General features: G+C 32.3%; 1 protein-coding gene and 1 non-coding gene across 2 annotated transcripts; both read left to right on the forward strand.

Moving 5' to 3' along the window:
- The first annotated feature begins 199 nt into the window (after positions 1–199).
- On the forward strand, positions 200–2,441 carry LOC140795313 (protein TIC 40, chloroplastic-like). The gene is made up of 5 exons (XM_073147811.1): positions 200–474; positions 1,043–1,157; positions 1,257–1,314; positions 1,396–1,413; positions 2,058–2,441. Exons 1-5 carry the CDS (start codon positions 288–290, stop codon positions 2,283–2,285), a joined length of 606 nt encoding a protein of 201 aa, XP_073003912.1. The 5' UTR covers positions 200–287; the 3' UTR covers positions 2,286–2,441.
- Positions 2,442–4,564: 2,123 nt separating this feature from the next.
- Positions 4,565–4,646, forward strand: TRNAS-CGA (transfer RNA serine (anticodon CGA)). Its single transcript has one exon. It is a non-coding gene; the product is annotated as a tRNA-Ser (tRNA).
- The last annotated feature ends 11,927 nt before the right edge of the window (positions 4,647–16,573 follow it).

Genomic DNA, 16,573 nt, shown 5'->3' on the forward strand with positions numbered 1-16,573 from the left:
CAGTACATCTCGATCTATCACACGGAACAAACGTGGCAGGGGCATTTTAGGAAGATAACGGCCATAACTAAACCACCTCTCCCTACGAATAATTTCCCGCTAGTATACCCCGTACGCCCAGCGCGCGAAATAAACGAGAACAGGAGCATTTCGGGAAGGAAACACTCAAACTTTCCAATCCCCATTTTGCCCCTCCCTCTCTTCTTTCTAAAGCCATCCACCATTTGAACTCCTCTGTCTCTCTCTCTCTCTCTCTCTAAACTCGCTCTGCCACTCTAGGAGAAGAAATGGAGGGGATTGCTGTAATTGCCCCCAAATTCCCATTGCTTCTAGGTTCCCCGAGCTCCATCGTCTACCGAAATCGGCAGGCAGCATTGTTAGGTTCGGCTTTTCCTGCATCAAGGAATGCGATAAGAGCCGTAGGGGCGAGAAGAGTTGGATGCTTTGCCTCAGCTCCTAGTAACGGGGATAAAGGTGAGGTTTGGAATGACAATCTCAGTCATTTCCTTCTTTTTCTTATAGTTTCTTATCTTAGATTCATCTGAGTTCTTGATATAAACTTGAAATGACAAATTGCAATAATTGCACCTCAATTTTTCTAGAAGACCCTTTAATTTCAATTTGAGCTCAACAAGAAAAGGGTAGAGTTTTCAATCAATTAGTGGTTATTTTTCCAACATTGGAGCAATGAGATTTTAAAAAAATTGTCTCACTGATCAGAATGGGAGCTTCACAAAATAAATTGGAGATTATAGGTATACGAAAAAGAAAACACAAGACAGCGAAAACAAGTGTGTTAATATTAGGTTGCAGAATGAGGAATTCTGGTTTGCTTCTCTGTCTTCTGTCTTCAAGGGATTCGGATAGTTGAAATTAACCTTACTGGAGAGGAAGATTTTAGCTGGAAATTTGATTCTCTATTCATTTTAATTACATCGAGTAGATACTATCATGTAACATATTGCATATATAATGTTATCTTACCAGTTGACAACTGATTCGTTTTTTTGTGTGTGTGTGTGTGTGATTAAACTTTCAATAGTTCAAGAGAACTTGGAGACACCGAATTCCGCAATCCTTCCAGCTTCGACTGATACTGAAGCATCTACAGTTTGGCAGACTCTTCATTTCCCAGTGCAACTCACAACTTCCTATGTGTATGTTTGATACAAGATTAGCAAATTTATTACCATTAGTACTAGATTGTAACTGCATTGCTTTCTTCTTTTAATTTTCCATATTAAAAAATTATGCAGGGGATCACCTCTTTTGTGGATTGGAGTTGGAATTGCGATGTCAGCAATATTTTCAGTGGTAAGGTCTCTTCCATTAATTAAGTGGGCTTCTATCTGTCTTCTGCGATGAGCTTCCTGATGATATATAGCTGATGTGCAGGCGGTGACACAATTTAAGGTGAGCAGAATGGTGAAAGCTAGGTGACATCCTGGATAAATATATGGAGTTTGTCTCAGAGTATTTGAGCATTGATATTAACTCTTATTTGTTATAGTTTCTTTTAGTTATGTTGCTATTTGATAATGCTCTTAAAGTTTTTCTTTCATCTGAACACTATGTTATATATTAGTTGCTCTCTTTTTATGCATTTGCTAGTTGTTTCTCATTTCCATAAGGACAAATGGAGGTCAAGTCCTGCAATTTCATAGTTGTTTTGCTTCTTCTTTTTTTATAATTCTCCTACATGATTATGTGCGCACTTCCACTAATCCATGCCCCTACTGTTACATATACCAATTCCTATATTATCGATTCGGTTTTCATCTTCTGGTTGAATCTACAATCTGCTGTAATCCTATAGTTTTGGTATTCATGTGGATATGAATTTACTACTTCCATTATTTTATCTCTGACAAAACTGATTCATTTCTTCAGTTCCTCATCCATTATTTTAACTTTTTATCTACTAAATTTATCCTCGTGATCACTTAAATCTTTTCAGAATGCGCAACTAAGTTTCTCCATTATTACAAAGCGATGATCTACAATTTTATGTTTCACTGGTGTATCCTTATGACTGAGATTTACGAAAATTATTTCAGAGGAAGGCGATTCGAGAAGCATTCAAGGCTGTGATGGATCCATCAGCACCACAAAATGGCCAATTCAATGCTGCTGCATTTTCTCCAGGCTCAGCAATGCCATCTCCTGGTACATCACCAGCTCCAATTGCCTCATCACAAGCACCTGCTACTCCTGCAAAAAAAGCTGAAGCAGCTTCTGGAGAAGATGGAGCTGAAACTGAATCAAGCAAGGGTGAAACAAAATAGGAATTGAGATACAGTACCAGTTTGTGCATGTGATCTGTTGAGAAATAAGCTTATGTATTGTGTTTGAAATCTTTCCACTGATATATAAGATTCATGTTATACTGATATAAAAACTTTGGGGCCTCTTTTATGAGTTTTAAACAAAATTTTATTCTTCCTTTCTTTGTATATAATTATGTTTATGAGTAACAATAGATAAGGATTAGTCAGATTTTAAATGGTAGAGATGGACAATAATTACTACAACAATAGCAGTAACTGCAACGAACAGTAAAATTATTCTCATTTCTCATGGCTTGCAAAGTTAAGTAGAATCCTCAGCTCATGTTTTAGCTTAAAAGTTTTCAACTAGGAATTAGCATCAAAGAATTGTTCAAATCACTAAGAATTTTACAATACCAAGAGTGTCAGTTTGAATCAAGGAAAACAGCCTATCTAATAGCCAATGGCATTCCCTCTAATTATTATGGGGTTAAATTTTGGCATGGGCATAGTTATCAAAATCGAACTGGACCAAGGACCGGTGAATAGGTGCAACGACCAGCAAATCTGTTGGTTTTTGTTATTAGACCAGATAAGCAATCGGCCAGATAAAATTTGACTAGCCCGGTAGTTGAACCTATAAACCGTGCAACCTAGCTAGTTTTTAGCGAACCGGCTAGATTAACTATTTTTGCAAAATTACATAATTATCCTTAATATTTAATTATTCTATTTTATATACTAATGGTATTTTACTCCTAGAATTTCATAATTTTGAATTAGTTTTTTTTTCACATATACTCTTGAAAAGTTCTTTATTTGCTTGTATGTCTATTAAAATTTCATATTTACTTATATATCTCTCAAAATATAAATTTTTTACATGTATACATTTTTTCTTATTTTTGCGTGAATACTACTCAAAATAAACTATCATTAAAATTTGAACAATTGAGATATAAAAAGATAAAAATATCCTTATTCTTCGTTCTCAAGTATTTCTCTTAATGATATTTTCATCTTTTTATATTAAATAACTTAACTTGAAAATAACTATGAAGGTATCTATATAAATAACATTTATTTTGAGGGGGCATACATACAATTATAGTACTTTTATTAATAATTATTTAGATCTATTTATATATTATTTAAATATTTTAACAAACCAACAATCCGACCGAATGAACCATTGGTTTAACCAATAACCCAGTGACCCAATCCCTGACTGGGTCAATGTCCGATCTGGTTCTGATAACTATAGACATAGTTATCAAAACTAGACTGAAGTGGATGGTTGGACGGGTGAATCGGTGAATCGACTATTAAGACGGTTCGATTTTGTTATTAGACCGAATAAGCAATCGATCCAATAAAAACTAACTACCTGATGGTTGAACAATGCAACTCGGCTAATTTTTGGTGAACCGGCCAAGTAAATTATTTTTGCAAAATTACATAATTATCCTTAATGATATGTTGTTTTTAAATTAGTTTTTTTGCACATATACCCTTGAAACGTCACTTATTAGCTTGTATGTCATTTATCTAAAATTCATATTTACATATATATCTCTCAAAATACAAATTTTTTACATGTAGACCTTTTAAAATCTTTAATTTTTTGTGTGAATATTATTCAGAATAAGCTCATTAAGATTTGAAGAATTTAAATATAAAAAGAAAAATATCCTTATTTTTTAAGTATTTCTCTTAGTAATAGTATTTTTATCTTTTTATAATAAATAACTTAACTTGAAAATAATCATAAAAGTATCTATATATATAATATTTTTTTAGGGACCCAAACTCTGGCAGAGTTAATGTCCGATTCGATTCTAACAACTAAAACTATGGTCCCGTATAGGATCAAGTTTTCTTTTAGTCCTTGCTACATCTCTCTAAAGCATCGATAACTATCTTTGTAGCAATTCAGTAGAGAAAATTTAATGGGGAAATTACAATTTACCGTACCCTCATATAGTTCAGCTCCATTTTAACTCACATCCTGATGGTGCAAACCAAGTCGTAACTATTAGTCAACCATTACTTAAGATGTAAAAATACTTAATTATCCTCACAAAAGTATAGTTTAATACCTTGGTCATTTTGTTATTCATTCATAGTGGAAAATATCGGCGCTAATGAAAGTATAGAGACACCTCTTACAATTGTAATTTGGTCTACATCACATAGGGGCTAAGTGCATAAATTTGAAGTACAAAGAGGTAAACTAATCATCATGGACTAAATATATCCATATATTTTTAATAAATATTAATATTGTAGGTTAATTTGTCGATATGTCCGAGTGGTTAAGGAGACAGACTCGAAATCTGTTGGGCTGCGCCTGCGCAGGTTCGAATCCTGCTGTCGACGAACTTCTTTTTATCTCACTTTCCGCTTCCCTTCCTTTCTTTAATGCTAAATTCTACTTTTATCCTCTCTATGATGATTAACACTAATTATCTTTCTATCAATTAATCACTTTGATTTCTAAACGAGCCAATTAACAACAGCTCTTATAACCCAAAACTAATCACATCCTTGCATATAAAAACTTACAAACACATCCTTTGAAGGTTCACAAGTTTCTCTAATCAATTTATAAGATAATTTATCTAACTATAATAAGTATGTTATTAACGAGTATTCAACTTTCGAGATATAGATTACTATCTAATTAAATGTGTAGTTAAAAAATATCTAACAAGATAGATTGTAAATGAATATAACATTTGTCAAGAGTAAACAATTCTCTACCCTTATTGGACATAAAAAAAAAAAAAATCTTCAAGAACCCTATTTATCTAAACAATTCATTACTCTCATAATTTTACCTCGAATTAAAATTTTGATTTCTACTTCCTCTATGATATGAGCACTTCAATTAAAAAAGAGTTTCACTAGACATCTCGCAGAGTTAGAATGGTGATTTGGTTGGCTTTTAAAGGAACTATAAACTTTACAGTATATTAATAGAAGAATTTTTATAAGTCATTGATAGAAAAATAGGAATTAGGAATTCACTCGCCTGACATAGCTTCCAAGATAGCTCTATATAGACGGCAATAAGGTGAGGTGAGAGAAAGAGTCAGTTGGGATAAGATTAGAATGAGAGAAAGATAAAAGATAAATCTAAAACAAGATATAAGATAATAAGCTAATGCCCTTATCCATTTAGAGTGGGCTAGGAAAGAGATAACTTTAGGATTTTATGTAATTATGCCACTTATTCTTCTCTCTATTCTTATACTCCTTTATTGATTTCAGCTCTCTATAGTAAGGAATATTACTATTTTGTTGGTTGCTATTAATCGGATCACCTTGTCTTATTATACTTATCTTATTTAGCATGAGGTGTTATGTCTACATTAACTAGGTAGCAGCCATGTCTAACATTAGTTAGGTGGCACATAGATTAATACACAATTAAGCATAATGAGTTTGCTAAATTATACTAAAATCTAAAACAATAAAATTCTAAATTAATAAGATACTCACTTATGTGATTAATTTTAGTCATGGAATATCAAGTCAATTACCTCGCTAATCAAATCATTATAAGGTCCTAATTCTTTTAGGACCTTATAATAATATTACAATAAGTGGAATTATACGTTCTCTTCTTTAAAGTCCAATTTTATCTTGAATTTTTTGTGCATCTTAGGCCGTTGCTACCAACTTAGTTATTTCTATTTGAATAATAGTAGGCATATTTGTAATCCATAGAAAAATAGTAGGCATATTTTAAATAATGCTTAAAATTATAATTAAACATTAAAATTTTCTCAAGTATCATAAGAGTTATTTAATCATATTTGATAATATTGATATCTAATATGACTATTTATATTTCTTAGATATTATCATTAATGTGTGAGATTTTCTGTCTTGTAGAGGTTGTAAATATCAATATACTTTAACTAAAATTTATTATGATCTTATATGTTACACTTTTATCTTTACGCATTTTCTTATTATATTTTTACTCTTGTCATTAAAAAATGTAACATTTCACCAACGTTGCTTCATATATTCTAATATACCTATAATATTAGTTTATATTCTTGTATTAAGCAACACTTATTATTTAGAGTGGAATGATTTCTAGACTAGTATCCCAATGATTGAGACACCTATTCTCCACTAAGAGAGGTTGAGAGTTTGGCTCTCCTAGATGATAATTTAGAGTTTAAAAATAATAATATTATAATTACAAATGCTTTATAAATATTTTATAAACAATATTTTCAGCCCTTGATAGTTTCTTTCTCTATCTTATACTCATTTTTATTAATACAAAAGATAATGTCACATATGTATAGTTTGTAGAATGTCTATAAAGTGTTTATATGTAAGGCTTTAATCTATAATTTAATTAGATATGTCCTAAGTTTAAGCCATTGTTATGCTTAGTTTAAAAATATATATAAAAGATTTTTCCCTAGTATGTAAAGATAAATATCAATCGAGGAATATTGGTAATTGTAGCATTTCTCACTTAAATTATAAAAAAAATATAATAAATGATATAATGTATTCTTAAATCTCAAAATTTTTATCTTCTTGCAAATTTTAGATAGAAAAACTTCTTAGTATACCTAAAATTACATTAGGCAATAATGAGCTCTACATATTTGTGTGGCAATAAATATACTTACAAATATATGATGATTAACGCTCACTATATTTATACATTTTATTTTCTTAGAAGATGTTTGAATATCTAACTCTATTAAATAATATCATTCATGTGTAAAATTTCTTATGTTACATGAATTATAATTACATGCCGTATAACTTAACTAATATCTAAAATTATCTTATATATTTATTTCATTCTTATTCTTAGTGTAAGAAAATCGTAAACATTAATAATATATTTAAACATATTTTCACTTCCTATGATATATATTAACATAAATATTTATCCTAATCAGCACCATCATGATTATAAGTCCTCAAGTGAAGTTGTTTGTCCTAAATTTAAATTATTATTAGGCTTAACTTAAGTGAAAATAAATCCAATGAAATCTGACTTTAAATCATTGTATTTTGTTATATTTACTTTGCCCATACTCAAAACTATTAACTTGTCACAATTTATATAAATTCAAATAGGAAAGTTGAGAAAACTTAGACCTTCATATTAACAAATTCTACAAATTTGGGATTTCAAAATAGCCATTAAGCTTTTGTAATGGCAACATAGAGCTTTTATTTTTTTTGAAATCATGATATGGGCTGGCCCAATTTAATAGTGCCTAAGTTAACTTTGTATTTTTTTTTTCTTTCATGATGCCTTAATCTATTTTTCCTTAACATTACACGTTGAGTCACATAACAACATGAGGATTATGGTTGTTAATCATTTTTTGAGGGTCGGGTGTGCTATATTTTAATAGGGTTAACTTTTCTATATTTAATTGGATCTTAATTTTGGATATTCTGATACTATTAGAATTTAACCCAAGTAATATAACAATTGAGATTGACTCGTTAAAATATCTACACTGCAATATTAGAAAAAATATTGCATGTCTTCGCCTAATTTGAAGTATATATATATATATATATATATGCTTCATAGTTTTGCAACAATTAACAAATTAAGTTAATATTTTTTAAATACTATTGTAAATAATAGTGAAAAGAGACTTATAATACCGATTTTCTATAATTTTTTTGTAACATTGTAATTTCTTTAAATGGATTGATTCTTGTACTATCATTGGATGTAGATAATTATTCAAACTATGTAAATCTTGTCTTAATGCAAACCAGGTCAAGTGGGATCATATCATGAGGACATTAGGCTTGATGGATCGAGTCTATTTATCTTTTAATTGATTCATACTTATCTTTCTAGTTAAGTCAGGTAAGTCTCTTTCAATTAAGTCATATAAGTCTTTAGGACGAGTCCAGTTAAGTTAATTGGAAGTTTATTATTATTATTTTATATTTTTATTATGTAAAGGTATTTAATATTTGTGTCTATCATATTATTTAATATGACATGGACATTTGGCTAAAGTTACATCATGCCAGTATGCTTATAAATAAATAAAAAAATTTGTCCTAAAAAAATATGAAGTTAAGGCTGAAAGAAAGATTTTAGAGAAATTCACTAAAAATGTATACTTTTAAATTTAAATGATTTGATTTTTAATTATATGATAAATTCATCAATTCTGTAAATATATCATATTTAAGGAAAGAAATATTAGAATATAATATAAATGATGTAATTTGGTGATTAAGTAAATATATTATGGTTCAAATGATAATGAAGAAATATTAAAATAAGTAATCTTTTTAGTTGAGAGCAAGGCATTTAAGTGCTATTAAATAAAATTTAGTTGCAATCAAAGAAGAAAAAATGAATCACATCTTTTAACAAGATTGATGATATTATTGCGTAGATTAAAGATATGAGTTAATTTGACTATTACGAGGATGAACACTATTATCATCTTCTTCTTCTTCGAATGGCTTTTTCTGTCTTGATTTTAGATTATTATATTTTCTATGCTTGATAAATCTTGAGAGTGAGGAAGAATTAGAGTTTTTTTTACTAACTAATTTAGTTTATACTAGCCTTATAAGATGTAACCCATATTTGGTTAGTAAGTAATTGAGTCGATCATAGTTTTTATGAGGGTTTGCTTATGCAACTTAAGAGTGAGATTAAGTTATTTGAAGTAAACTGTGAATAAATGAGAAATAAAAAAAGAGCAAAATTTTTTTTTTATACACAACAAAAGTTTTCAGCAAGAGTATTTCTTAGTTAGGGTTAAGACACAAGGATCTTATTCTTTATATCTATAAGAGTGTTATTGCTTCAAGAAGGTTTATATTTTCTCTATTGAAAGTGTTTTCCAAACATTATAATTTGGAGTTAGGCTTAGTAGTTTTCTTGTAGACGATCTTCTTGTGATCTTGATAAAGTTTATTATGGTAATCTTTTTTGCACTAATTTCCTTGATAGTAGATTCTATTTCATACTTCATAGTTTTCTCTTCTGAAAAGGAGTTTCCACGTAAATTTAATCTAGCAACATTTAGTGCTTGGTGTTATTAATTAAATTTTTTTAATTATTATTATTATTATTATTATTATAGCCAATCATTATAATAAATTTCTTGGGTAGGAAAGTGAGTTTCTTTTCAACATTTTCATAGGCTAGGACTTCGTATAAATAAAGTTGTGTTGTTGAATAAGACATGCTCCTGCCCAATCAAATACTTCCAAAATCAATTGGGGTTGCCAAATTTGGCTTGATGCATAATAATGTGAATGAGTAATATTTAAAAGAAGAGGAAAAAATAAAATAAAAAGAGTTAACTATTATGGAAGAGAGTAAAAAAGATAATTAGGCATTATCAAATTAGATCGCCTTATATCATATTTTGTATATTAGAGAAGCCAAAAAATATACTGATTGGCTTGCTAAACGAGAAGGACTACGACGGGTATATATGGGTGGGGCTGTTCTAGCTCCGATTTAACATTCTATCCTTAAAAACTAACCTGCCTCTTTAACATAAAACCCTCACCCACCACAGCTTACCCTAACCTCTCAACCCTCATTCTCAATCCCTCTTCACCATCAAGCTACCATCAAGCCACCTCACTCTCAAAGACTCAAACCCATCCTCATTTTTCTCCCTCACTCTCTTCGGTGATCTGTCTACTTCTAGCTCACCCTATTTGACGAATTGTGCTGGGGTACTTCATGACCGTCATAGCATCCCCTTTTCCCCCCTTCTTCTTCAATATCTTATAGCTGATCTTGGAGCGGATCAAACCTCTTAATCACCATCATCATCGGCAGGTACCACTCTGCCTCTGATCTCTACTGCATGGGCTATCATGCATCGCTAGGTTATTCCTATCCGATCCTTTCGGCTGCAACGCATTTCAGACTTAGTTTGTCCTTTCCATCGGCACTAGCAATGCTTCCCAGACCATCAACTCTGGCGACTCCGACGTCATCCTCATCTCTCTTTCTTATCTCAAGCAAGCATTTTTATTTGGTTGTTATTTATATCCTATAGATACATATTATTTCTTTGATGTTTATTTTTTATTTTCACGAGTAGTTCTAATTCAATATGTACATATGATGTATTATTAGTTCTAATTTTTAGGAGTAGTTCTAATTTTTAGTAGTTTTTTTAACTTTTCTCAAGTTAGGTTTCTATGATTCTGTTTGATATCAAATTTCATCTCCTCCAATTGATGATATGGTTACTATATTTAGGTGAAGTTTAGTTTGTATCACAAGAAGTATTAGATCTAACTCTATTCTATTTGCATTTACATTATACTCGGACATTACATTATAATTTTTTGCAGTAGTTGGAGCATGTTTTGATAAATTTATTTCTAAGATAATGTAGTTGAGAATTTTTTATTGACAAATATAATTTTTTTTAATGTAGTAGATGTGACAACCCAATCTTAAAAAAAACAAATCTTCACTGCATGGCACGACAGCCTCATGCCATGCTTGGCAGATGGGGAGGGCGCCACGCACCCCAAGCGTCGGGCCAGCTGGCGTGGTGGGCCCCGCCGCCACAGCCTCCCTCCCTTTTATTTCCCTCTCTCTTTCTCTCTTTCGAACTCTCTCTCTCTCTCACTTTTCTCTCTTCTCTCTCTCTCAAACACTCTCTTTCTCTCTCTCTCGCTCCGAGCTCGGGCTCGTCGGAGCCGAGCCACCGGTCGCTGGCTGGCCAGCAGTGGCCGGTGCCCTTTTCATCGGCTCGGGTCCGCAACACCCTCTATCCTCTCCTCCCTTCTTCTCCTCCTCCTCTTCTTCTTCTTCTTCTTCTTCTTCTTCTTCTTCTTCTTCTTTCTTCTTTCTTTTTCTTCTTCTTCCTCGGCTTATTCTCCTTCTCTTTCTACACAGTGATGGGTCAAGCCCTGCACTGATGGCAGTGTCTTAGTTAATTAATTAATTAATTATTTATTTATTTATTTATTTTATTGATGTTATTTATTTAGACTTTTCCTTCTTAATTAATGCAAATAGATTATTTAGACATTAATTATTTTAATAACAATATATATTCTAAAATATGTTTATTATTAATTATAATTTGTATAATTAATGATTAATTAGGTATAAATATAGGTAATACTTATATTTATTTATTTATATCTCTATTAGATTAATATATAGATTTGTAAATTATAATTATCAAATTTGTAGAATAAGATACATTTTAAGTAATTCTAATAGTTTATTATACATTATTATTTTGTAACAAATAAAATACTATTGCTTACATATTTATTTATTTATTTATTATTTTATAAAGTAATGACTACATAGTCCCTAATTAATCAAGATATAATTTAATTATAATTAGATTTTTATCTATATTTATATTTTTTATTTATAATTAAAAATCTAGCTAGTTATAAAGCCAAGTAGAAATTCTAAAGCCTAATAAATCATCATATATTACATTAACGGATTTTAATTAGGTGAACGGCTAACTTCATGCTACTTAAATATTTTCAGATCCCAAACTCTTTATTTGAGGCCCCGTGGACCCTATTAGGACGAGTTGTCGCTCGGTTGCCGGATGTGACGGATATGTGAGTTGTGTCTTCTGATTAAATGTGAGTAGTTTTGTAACGCCCTCGCCCGGCACGGGCACGTGCACGCCCACGCGCCCACACGACACGCACGGCGCACGCGACAGGTCGGGAGGGGCCCATTACACACCGATACACTCATGTATACATACAATTATGACATCATCAAATATTATATGCTAACATATCCATGATCACATAACCCATCACTAATTAAATCATATTATTAACCAAATAAACATGTTAATATATGAATATCCCTGTCCATAATAATATACATTAAACCACTACATAATCCGGTAGGACCCACACAGACTACAACAAACCATCAAAATACAACTAAAACGACTAATATAAGAGTACACTATGATTCGACCTATATTATACAATTTATTGTCTAATACAACAGAGTACAAATATCAAATACTGGTACAACTCAATTCCTATATAAACTATCATCTCTATTGTCTCGCATCTATAGCTCACCTCATCATCGCTCTAAAATATCTTCTCAAGATATCTCAAGTCGCTATCACATACCACGTATCTGAGGGGGTTAAAAAAGAAAAATAAAGAGAGTCATGAGCAAAAGGCTCAGTGAATAGACCTTACCCCGAATCAGTTATGCCAAACAGAGAGTAAATCATGTACTATATAATATGAATCAAAAAGCAGCATAATATCATCTATGAACATGTATATATGTATCCTCAATGACATATATATGAATAAAATCAATTATCATGAATGATCATATTATATCCTCAATCAAAAATATATCACATGATGAAATTACCATATAACATCACCGAATATAACGACATATCATGTATAACAATTATGATCCAATGAAACGAGTCACATCAATGATGATGCATGATGCATGCCAACCACTAGATAATCGTATATGTCAGAGTCAGATATAATCCACATATCTCTCACTATCACAATCATCCGTCTCAACTCTAAATATCATCCACCATGCTGGACTACGGTACCCGGCCCCAAACTCGATACACATCATGTCACAAGCTCAGAGCATACCCTGTCATACGCTAAGAGTATCTCTGTAGATAAATCATACCCTATCATACGCTAAGGGTATCTCAGAAGAAAGTAATCATACTCTGCCATACGTTAATGGTATATCAATGATAGTTGTACCCTGTCATACGCTAAGAGTACAACCATCAGCCATCACTATACTCTGCCATACGCTAAGAGTATGTCCAGTACCAGTCCGGACTAGATACCGTTCCAGCCATCACATCATATCAGATCACATCACATACACATGTACTTTTATGATTTCCTATACATGATAAATCATATGCATATATTCAGTACGACAACAGATCATGCAACTCAGGAATTTAGGTGGTAAAGAAGCCGAGAGAAAATGATGCAATGCTGACTCTAACCATGTATACTTTTTCTAGTTTATCACATGCATACTCATGATAGAGATCATCCCGATATAAAAACCATAACAGTATAATCATCTCTATATATCACCAATGTACTAATATCTCAGATCAACCTAATCAAATGCATGATAAAACATGCTTGACTGAAATCATCTCTAGATAAAATTATATAATTATGTTGGAGGCCAAAATATGCGTGTACATAAGATATAATATATCATAATTTCAGAAAGGCATCTAGGGGATAAGACTACTCACCATCACTGCAAATACCAAACAACCACTCATCCACGTTGCTACGACAATAATCAAGCCTCGATAGCTAAGTCCACGGGATCTTGAAAATGGGGGTCGGAATCTGAAATTATTTAAGTAGTATGATGTTAGCCGTTTATCTGATTAAAATCCGTTCATATAATATATGATGATTTAGAAAGTTTTAAAATTTCTACTCATCTTTATAACTAGTTAGATTTTTAATTGTAGATAAAAATAAAAATAAAAATATAGATGAAAACCTAACTATAATTATATCTTAATTAATTAGAGATTACTTTATAAAATAATAAATAAATACATAAGCCTAGTATTTTATTTGCTACAAAAATAATAATGTATAAGACATTAATAGAATTACTTAAAATGTATATCATAAGAATATTAGAATATAAATCTAATAATTATAATTTACAAATCTATCTATTAATCTAATATACATATAAGTAAATAAATAAATAAATAAGTATAAGTATTACTTATATCCATGTGTAATAGTTTATAACCTAATTAATCATTAATTAATTATAATTAACAATAATCATATTGATGAATATATATTATTATTAAAATAAATAATGTCTAAATTTCTTTGTATTAATTAAAACAGAAATACCTAAACAAATAAATAAAAAAATAACAAAATAAGGATTACTAGTACTAGTGCTGGGCTTGGTCCAGCACTAGCCTGTTAAGCCCAGCACTGTTGCAGAAAGACAAGAAGAGAAGAAGCAGTTGGGGAAGAAGAAGAAGAAAGGAAGAAGAAAGAAGGAAGAAGAAGAAGAGAAGAGAAGAGAAGAAGAAGAAGAGAAGAGAAGAGAAGAGAAGAAGAGAAGAAAGAGAGGAGGGGAGGGAAGCTGCGGGCTCGGGCCGGCGGGGGGGGCACGGCCGCCGCCGGCGCCCGGCCAGGCCGGCCTCTCGCCGACGGCTCGATTCCGACGGGCCCGAGCTCGGGTGTGAGCGAGAGAGGGAGAGAGAGAGAGAGGAAGAGAGAGAGAGAGAGAGAGAGAGAGAGAGAGGGGGGGAGAGAGAGATAGGAGCTCACTGAAGCTCGTGGAGGTGGCGGCGGCGATAGGCCGGCCTCGATGAGAGAGAGAGAGAGATCGAGAGAGAGAGAGTGAGAGAAAGAGAGATGTAGAGGGGGAAAGAGAGGCGATGGGGGGTTGGCGGTGGCTGCGGCGACGCGAGAGGGGGCGTGGCACGCTCCCTTCCTGCCACTGCATGGCACGAGGTCGGCTACACTGTGGCCGGCCACGTCGTGCCATGTAATTAGTTTTTTTTTTTTTTTGGGATTGAGTTGTTACAAGTCTTATCCCCTAGACGCCTTTCTCAAATTATGATATATTATATATTATGTACATGCATGTTTTGGCCTTCAACATGATTATATAACTTTATCTAGAGATTATTTTAGTCGAGCATATTTTATCATGTATTTGATTAGGCTGATCTCGGATATGAATACATTGGTGATATATAGAGATGATTGGAGATGATTATACTGTTATGACTTTGTGTTAGGATGATATTTAGCATGAGTATGCATGTGATAGACTAGTAGTGATATACATGTGTTAGTTATATGGTTGGAGACTATATTGCATTATTTTTCTCTTGACTTCCTTGCCACCTAAATTCCTGATATGCACGACTTGTTATAGTATTACATATATACACGTGATCTATCATATATAATGAAATGCATAAATCTCATTGATAGGAAAGTTGATAGAAAAAGCATGAGGGTACCTAAGTAGGCGCCAGAGTTAGGGGTGCTTGGAGTGATGATTATGGTCGCTGATATGCGATATCTCATGGCCCATGTTCGAGGTCAGTTGAGTCTGTACGCATAGACAATCAGACACCTGCCATTTGCTAGGGCATGCGTGTGGCGAGTTATCCTCATGTGATTTCTACTAACTGGTGGGGATACCTAATCTAGATGGATTTTGATATACCCTTAGCGTATAGCAGGGTATGATTATGACTGAGATACCCTTAGCGTATGGTAGGGTATGCTTTGAGCCTACGGGCAGGATGTTGAGATCGGGTATCGGGTGTTGACTGTACATAGTGGTCTAGTATGATGATATTATACCGAGATGTCGGTGATGATCGTGATGTTGAGAACTGCATATGATTTTATTCTCATCTGAATACCTAATTATCAAATGATCAATTTACATCATATATGGTTGCATTTGATATCATAGCATGGTCATAGACGACATGCATCATGTGTCATATTTGAGAGAGAGTTATGATGATACTATAGCATGAAGATTTATTTACTTATTGTCGAGGATTATATGTTTTTATTAATTATGACATATTATCTACATTTCAATTATATATTATTGATGTTACATTCATACTCTCATTCATAACATGATGCTCTTCCTAATTCATATTATCCAATACATGATTTACTCTTTATTTGGCTTCACTAATTCAGGATAAGATCTATTCACTGAGTCTCCAGCTCATGACTCTCTTTGTTTTCTCCTTTCTAAAAACCCAAGGAATGAGTGGAGCAGGATACTCCCTTAGAGATCTTGCTAGTGGGTGAAGAGTAGTGTGTGATTAGTGTTATGTGCTAGATGAGTTATCTTATCTGATGTATTAGTGGACATCCTCCAAAGTGTGTCTTTACCGTTGTCTTATATTCTAGCAGGTGACTTTATATTTATATAATTATGCATATACCACCGTTGTGTATATGTTGTAGTAAAAAACTCTTGATAATGTGTTGTGGTCTGTATGGGGCCCAAGTAGGGTTATCCGTGTACTGTTGACAGTTAGATGTGTGTTATTCTTAGTTTAGATATTGTGGATAAATTTATGATGTTAATACAGATTTATTTGATTGTTAGTAACTAACCAAATAGTCAAGTGCCACGCATGTGCCATGTGGGTTCGTGCCATGCACGCGTTTAAGGTTGTGGGTGTTACAGTAGAAAAAATTATAGTGACATCTATAAATGCGTAAGTTCA

The sequence above is a fragment of the Typha latifolia genome, chromosome 9 (genome assembly GCF_019914945.1).
Source record: "Typha latifolia isolate L0001 chromosome 9, TyphaL0001v2, whole genome shotgun sequence".
In the NCBI taxonomy this organism is placed as follows: Eukaryota; Viridiplantae; Streptophyta; class Magnoliopsida; order Poales; family Typhaceae; genus Typha; species Typha latifolia.

What these genes read in the sequence shown, in the direction of transcription:
- LOC140795313 (XM_073147811.1), top strand. Translation starts at nt 288, where the DNA reads ATGGAGGGGATTGCTGTAATTGCCCCCAAATTCCCATTGCTTCTAGGT. An exon ending in TCCTAGTAACGGGGATAAAG is followed by an intron (nt 475 to 1,042) that starts GTGAGGTTTGGA and finishes AACTTTCAATAG; the next exon opens with TTCAAGAGAACTTGGAGACA. An exon ending in CAACTCACAACTTCCTATGT is followed by an intron (nt 1,158 to 1,256) that starts GTATGTTTGATA and finishes AAAATTATGCAG; the next exon opens with GGGATCACCTCTTTTGTGGA.